This window comes from Oryx dammah, unplaced genomic scaffold (genome assembly GCF_014754425.2).
Source record: "Oryx dammah isolate SB20612 unplaced genomic scaffold, SCBI_Odam_1.1 HiC_scaffold_28, whole genome shotgun sequence".
Classification (NCBI taxonomy): domain Eukaryota; kingdom Metazoa; phylum Chordata; class Mammalia; order Artiodactyla; family Bovidae; genus Oryx; species Oryx dammah.
Window position 1 is genome coordinate 27,941,084 of NW_024070212.1, and position 7,268 is coordinate 27,948,351.

Below are 7,268 nucleotides of genomic sequence, written 5' to 3' on the forward strand. Positions count from 1 at the left end.
TGCCATCCAACCGTCTCATCCTCTGTCACCCCTTCTGCTCCTGCCCTCGATCTTTCCCAGCATCAGGGTCTTTTCCAATGAGTCAGCTCTTTGCATCAGGTGGCCAAAGTATTAGAGGTTCAGCATCAGTCCTTCCAGTGAATATTCAGGGTTGATTTCCTTTAGAATTGACTAGTTTGATCTCATTGCTCTCCAAGGGACTCTCCAGAGTCTTCTCCAGCACCACAATTCAAAAGCATCAATTCTTCGGTGCTCCAGCAGCATGAAACCTCACATTTCCGTCTCCTGGTTGCCTGGATTTTACCACAGCTCTGGAGCTTTATTGAAGGAGGCCAGCTCTTGGGCCCTCCAGCTTTCCCAGAAGGCCCTCTCTACAAAGTGTGGGTAAGGTACCCACAATCAGCCTCCACCTACACGTGAGCCTCCAGTGGGAAGCCAGCACCTCACTGACTGCAGTGCTTATTCAATCTAGGGAGGGGGTGTGGCAACTGTCCTCCCCCTTTAAAATCCTTTGGAGATATTTAATGATAGAATGGGTACACTAAAATGCTCAGGAAGGCATAGAGGCAGGGGTAAGGAATAGGAGCTGAGAGGTCTCAGGCACCTCATGGCCCCACCTGGTCTTCAGTTTCCTGGTTGGTAAAATGAAGAGGTGAGCTTTTCCCATCTCAGCTTTTCTAAGAAACTTTGACCTAAACTGACTGGGCAAAGAGTGAACCCACATCTTGTATCACCTTTCTAACCTTGAAGATGCAACAAACCATTGCTGTTACTGGGTTAGTCTGTCCACATGAACTGGAATAACCAGTCAGTGGTGGCTGGAGTTGGAACTGGGGTGCAGAGTAGTACAGTGGGGCTGGGACTCAGCCCCAGAATTGTTTTCCATAATGAATACAACCTAATTAAGCCAAATAATTGATTCCAAGTCCTGTTTCTTTGAGAACTCTGACTCCCTGGTCCAGACTACAAAAGAAAGATAAAGTAGAACCAAGCCCTTGAAAATGAATATTTGATGAGACAGCAAAGGGAAAGCAACAGTATATGGAAAATGAAAAGAGAATAAATTGATTCATATCCTTTGGGTTTACTTTTTTATTGACCTCACACACCAGGTTCCCGAGACTGCCCCTCCCCAATTCCCCAGCCTTCCATTTTCTGCTCAGCTGATCATGTCTCTGTATGAAGAAGCTGAGAATGGCATTCATCTTGGCAACTTAGGATTTCTTCAGTACAAATTTATAAAAATGTGTGCCTGTGCTTTTAGCCCCCACAGTTGAAGTCCCTTTATAAAGATGCATCTAAAACCCACCAGGATAATATAAAGTAAGCCTTTTTTGTGTTCATGTGATGCGTTGTACTTGAATATTTATCATCTCAATCATCCTTAGAGTTTACATCCTGTCTCTTTTTTGGTCCTGTTCTGGACATTGAGCAAGAACCTGGCTCCTGGAACTTGTTTCTCCTGTTTGTGTCATACATTTTTAAAGAACCAAAATCTTATTCTCCCACCCCCAGGAAGATGAATGGCATCATATCTAGAAAGCACTGTATTTATATTGCACCATTCTTAGATGGGTTTCAAGCTCTGTGATCATTACTTTTTTTATTAACGAGAACAGAGGGCACCCTACTTACTTGTTTGGGGTTTTAAAATCAGGTTGAGGGAACATATTAACTGAAAAGGTATTTTTCCCTGCTGGGATTTTTTTTCATGAATAAAACTTGATTAAGCCACAGCGAACAACCTTTCCCCTGCAGTGACTGTGGCCGCTCGCCTCTCAGCACTCCTGCCCAATGCTGCGTGGCATCGCTGTTACCACATACAGAGCCCAGGTTGGCCAGCCATCTTCTCCAGGGCGTTTTACTATGAAGGGACAAATCCGAACCGCCTGCCAGGGATGGGACCTATCTGTTGGAACCTGACCCCTTTCAGAACAATAACAGATCTCACTGGACCACAGCCACCCTGGGCTAATCACCTTCCTTGGTGTGCTGAGGCCCAGCTCTTTGCTATTTCAGAGCCGCCAAAAGAAGCCTGCCAGGAATCATTCACCTTTCCATTGTCCGTGAACCCTATCTCCTCCCTGTTTATCTTCATAGGAAAAATCAGAGGCTGGCAGGGGAGCCAGTGTGCCTTCTTCATTTGTTCTGGATAAACAATTATGCTCTGTGTGACTTCTCTTTGAGCTATTATGTAAAGGGAAAAAGAAATACTCTATGTGGCCATTTCGTTTTTTTCCCCTGTGGACTGGCCTATCCATCATGTTGTTTAAGTGGCATGCTTACCCAGGGGAGAAGCCAGTAATTGCAGTGTACCTTTCACTGACGTTAAAAGTGACGTTAAAGGTTGTAACAGAAAAAAGTAGAACTTCTAAAATGAAGGTCTATTCAATGAAAGCATTGGTAACCGTCTTTCGGCACCTTCTGGTTAAAAATTCTTGAGTCAGAAGTCACAGTGGGCTCAACAACCAGGCATTTATTTATCTAAAATATTTCACCAGGGAAACCCTCGATTGTGATTTCATTCACGTGGATGCTGCAAGCAGAGAGACTGCCACCTGGAGTTAGGAGTAAGTACCTGGTGTGCACCCAAAGAGGTTAGGTTTCTTATTCCATCGTGTGTCTCCTCCTCCTGGTGTGTCCAGCTGGGAAGGCGGCTGCAGGATGGAGTGGAGGGAATGCTGAGTGTGGAGCTAGTAGACCTGACTTCAGATCCTAGTTCTGCTCCTGACTGGCTCTGCTGGCTTCCTCTGCATCTTTGTTTTCTTATCTGCAAGAACAAAAGAGCCAGGGCCATCTCCCAGCCGGTCTCCGGGTCCCACATGCTAAGATAGCTCGGGCTCAGATCACGTAATGGTGGTCATCAATACCTCCAGACCAGCCTTTTTTGGTTAGCTGTAAAGATCTGCAGGTTGGCCTGTCCAGGGGTACAAAGGACCATGAGGAACTGAGCCTGGGGATTTCCTTCAATCTGGGAACATGAAGGTGATCAACAGGCCTGGGTCTCAACTCTGTGTTGTGGGCTCCCACGGGAGATGCTGGCTGGGATGGTCTGATTCTTAAGTGGCTCAACTCTGTCTAGAAAGGCTGTGTTGTGAGGTGGGGGTTGGAGGCGGGACCTTGTCCTTCTCCATTCCACCCCTACACATTGCACAAAGGTATAGTCCACTTCTCCTCAGCCTTGTTACTCCACATGGAGACCCAGAAAGCCTGAGAGAAGCAGAAGGGGCTGAGCTTCAGGTTCAGAAAGGCCATCTCAGGACTCCCTGGTGGTCCAGTGCTTAAGACTCTGATCTCCCACTGCAGGAGCCACAGGTTCAATCCCCAGTCAGGGAACTAAGATCTTGCATGCCACATGGTACAGTTGGAAAGAAAAGAAAGACAGAAACGCCATCTCCCCCACCTGCCTAACTTCTCTCCCTGGAGCCTTGTCCTGTGTTTCCTCTGCTCCCAGAAAGGATGGAGTATGCAGTGGACACTGACTCACTTTAAAGTTATGCAGCAGGTCTAGAATATTCACAGGGTCAGATCCTCGCCCAGAAAGCATTGCTCCAGCTCTGCCTGGCTTTGAAGTGTAAAGAAGGGTTCAGTGACCAAGTGTGGGTCATCCACTCTCAGTCCTCTCTTCCCTCCATTACGCCTCATTATATCACCATCTTCACAGAGGGGTGAGAATTGGGCTGAGGGGTGGCAGCCTGTGAGACAGGACAGTAAGAGGGGAAAAGGTGGGGGTACCCGAAAGGGGCGGGAGCCGCCATGCCCTCCTGCCTCCCTTCACAAGTTGAGTGTAAAGCCCCCCAGGAAGCACAGAGGTTGAAGAGGAGAGGCAAGATCAGAGTTTTAGCTGTACTAACAGCTCCCAGACAAATTGCTAATAATTCATGATTGCGGCTTCTTGGCAGTAAGGGCACACTCTGCTGACGGCCTCTTCTCCTGCTAACAAAATCTGATTTTCAGTGTGAAAAATGGCTGAAGCATTCAGAAATGGTCCCGTCATAGCGCCTCATTAACACACACACACACACTCCACACGCTAAAGAAAGCTTTCATTATCTCTACAGCAAGTCTTTTAAAAAATCAGGTCTTCCAAGGCTGTTTTCTTTCTTTTTTTTTAATTTTTATTGAGGTATAGTAGCTTTTTGTATTAGTTTCTGCTGTACAGAAGAGTGAATCAGCAATACGTATACACAATCTCCTCTTTTTTGGATTTCCTTCCCATTTAGGTCACCACAGAACACTCAGTAGAGTTCCCTGAGCTATACAATAGGTTCTCGTTATTTGTCTGTTTTATACATAATATCAATAGTGTGTATATGTCAATCCCAATCTCCCAATTCATCCCCCTGACCTAAAGCTATTTTCCTTGTTTTTGCATGGCTAACAGCAAAATTCACAAAAGCTTACAAAAAGCTGGAGAAAAGTGGATTCAGTGCATGGGCCAGATGAGTTTGGCAAGTTGAGACGCACATTCCCTTGGCATTGGCTAAGTGCTTTTTCCCCCTCTTCGCAGTGGCAAGGCCGAGCCGCCAGCTTCGACAGCGAGAGTTCATGCCCGTCTCCGAAACCACCTCCGACACCATGAGCTGCACAGTGGCGGCCAGGCTACACAAACGAGACTCAGCAGTGTTCTTTTTTGCACTTGTTCAACAGTCTAAACACAGTGTTGTGCCGCAGTGGCAGCGGGGGCAGCACGCCTCTCACTTCAGTCTTAGCTGCCCCTGTGTCAGTCAAGGCCGAGACACTTGTGTGGCCAGAGCTGTCTTAGTCTTTTCTGTCTCTCAAGGTGATGTTTTCATGGTTCTTTCACTTTTTATGGATCTGCTGTCAGGAAGAAAAGAAGAGAAAAACAAAGAGGGAGCCCAGGTGTTGGTTCTATTAAATACAATGTAAAATAGTCGTCTTTGGTGGGAGGGTGGTCTGAATTTCTGAAATTTTGTAATAGTCGTCTTTGGTGGGAAGGTGGTCTGAATTTCTGAAATTTTGTGTCTCCACCGAGCTCCATAACCCCGGAGGAGAAGGATGAGCAATGGCTGCTTTGTTCAGTGGCCTGCGGGAAGCTGCAGATCTGGCCAAGAGCCTTTACAAAAGTGACTTATGACTCTTAGAAGCTCTTTGCTGATGTGACATAAACCAACGTGCAGACTCCTGGTCCCATGTTGAAATCGCAAGCACTCAGAGCTGTCTGTGAGCCTTCGAATGGTTGGTCGTGCAGGGCTCCTGGCTCCCCGTCCTTGTGAACTTTCCTCCTGAATTGAACATGACTTGATCCCTCATGGGAGCTGAGTCGCTTTCGTTAGGAACGGTTCTGTGGAAACAAAACATGCCATATGTTTTCTGGCACACCACAGTTAATGACCACATTTGTTTGAAAACAGAATCTTTGTTCTCAAAAATAACCTTCGTTGTTAAAAAAAAAAAAAAAGAGGAAGCACATATGTTCTGGAATGATTTCTGCGTTATACATAGCTTTCTAATTCCATGAAATATCAAGCAGCTGTTTAAAATGCCTAAACAGATCAAAGAAAAACCTACATAAAATGTTCTTTTCTGAATGGGGAGTTTTGAAATCCATGTGATAGGTGGAGTGTATCTTTCTATGAAGAGTACCTTCTTGATTGAAACCAAGTCAGCTTAAGTCTATTTCAGCCGCCTTGACTCTGGGACAATGTTCATCTTAAACTTTAGTTCTAGAAATTATTAAGTATTTCAGTGTTTGTTTGTTTGTTTCAGTGGTAGTGAAGGATTTTTTTTTTTCTTTGAATCTCTACTGTAGGTAAAATTCAGTTTAGGAAAAAAGTATGTTTGAACTATTCTGTATTGTAGTCGTACATTTCTGTTGAGTTAATTAGTGGCCTTCCCACCAACCCCCTAGAACTAGGTTGATTTGCTCCATCAGTCCGGTAAATGCGCGGGTGGGTCTTCACTTCTGTGTATAGCTGAGACATGCCAGTTTCTAGAGCTGTGTGTGTAACTTGCAAGAGGCAGATCTGCTGAAGAAGTGCTTCTTTCAACAATGGAAGGTCAAGAATGTAAAAACTGTTCACACACCTTGTGTCTTACTCTTTATATGTGACACATGCTTTGGGAGCAGCAACTCAATAAAGCTACCCTTGTTTTAAGTCAAGTTATCGGATTTCTGTGTTGATATAACTTTGAGTAGTGTCTTCTAATCCTCAAGATGACCAAATTGGGCAGGAGGTAACAAGATATTGTGGCAAAAGAGGTTTTCAGCTTTAAAAATGTAGATAAACCCAGAATTCAGCCTGTACTGAGCTTTAGGCTGGGGCTAATGTGGCACTGATTTAAAGACAAGTTTTCTCCCCAAATGTCTTGTGATTGATAGGCCTTCTCAGTCAAGTCATCTTGCGGCCGGATTCTCTTGAGAGTGAGGAAAAACTCAAAGTCATGAAAAGACTTCCAACAGGCCATGAGCTTCATTCTTGACTCTAGAATGATCCCATCAAGATGGCCATTTCAATCATTAGGCAGATGCTACAAGTCCTGAAACAATGAAGGGGGCAGCAGGCTTCCTGAGTCAAGAGCCCAGAAATTAATGTGAAGGGGTCCTTCTAGAAGTGAACTCAGAATGCACGTGCAACTATCCATCATCTTCAAACCTGGAGGCAGATGAGGATGCTGCCTTAGAGTGGTTGCTTCTTGAAGAAGGGAGTGTGACCAGTGTGAATCAGGGAAGAGTCACTGCTCTTAGATGCTCCTTTTATGTCCAAGCAACTGTCTCACATGAGTGAGCCTCCCAGTGCCTTTGGAAGGGCCTTTGGAGCTGCTCCCTGAGCAGCGTACGGTCAGCCCCCACACCACCCTGACCAGCTGCTACCCCTCCTGCTCCGGCAGTCTTGGTAAATGTCTGTAGGCTGGGAATCCCACCCCAGGGAGGCTCTCAGCTCTGGAACCCCATCCCCAGCATCCTCAAGGGAGACCAGTACTCGACCCAAAGCGTGAATTTATGCCAATTTCACTGTCTACTCTGATCTTTCTCCCTCACAGATGAGAATACAATGATTACAAGTTGCAGAATGACTTGAAATACAAGGTTGATTCATTTGTCAGCTGCCTCTGCTAGGAGAAACATCTTTCTTGGGTTGGTGATGTGAGCTTTGCTGAAGTCACGACGTGTGCGTGCATGCATGCTCAGTCACTTCAGTCATGTCCAACTCTTTTGCAACCCCATGGACTGTAGCCCACCAGGCTCCTCTGTCCATGGGATCATTCTTGACTCTAGAATGATCCCATCAAGATGGCCATTTCAA

The 7,268-nt window shown here is 45.7% G+C and overlaps 1 protein-coding gene across 2 annotated transcripts in view; it reads left to right on the plus strand.

The window, feature by feature from the left end:
* Positions 1 to 6,124, plus strand: part of SYT6 (synaptotagmin 6) — a 66,799-nt gene extending 60,675 nt beyond the window's left edge. The window contains exons 6-7 of one of the 2 annotated variants that reach the window (XR_005719374.1): positions 2,502 to 2,570; positions 4,511 to 6,124. Coding sequence is in view for 1 of the 2 variants with exons in the window: in XM_040230989.1 (XP_040086923.1) it covers positions 4,511 to 4,582 (72 nt within the window). In the remaining variant the exon portion in view is untranslated. The remainder of the gene's footprint in view (positions 1 to 2,501; positions 2,571 to 4,510) is intronic. The other variant, XM_040230989.1, reaches the window with a different exon arrangement.
* Positions 6,125 to 7,268: the final 1,144 nt, after the last annotated feature.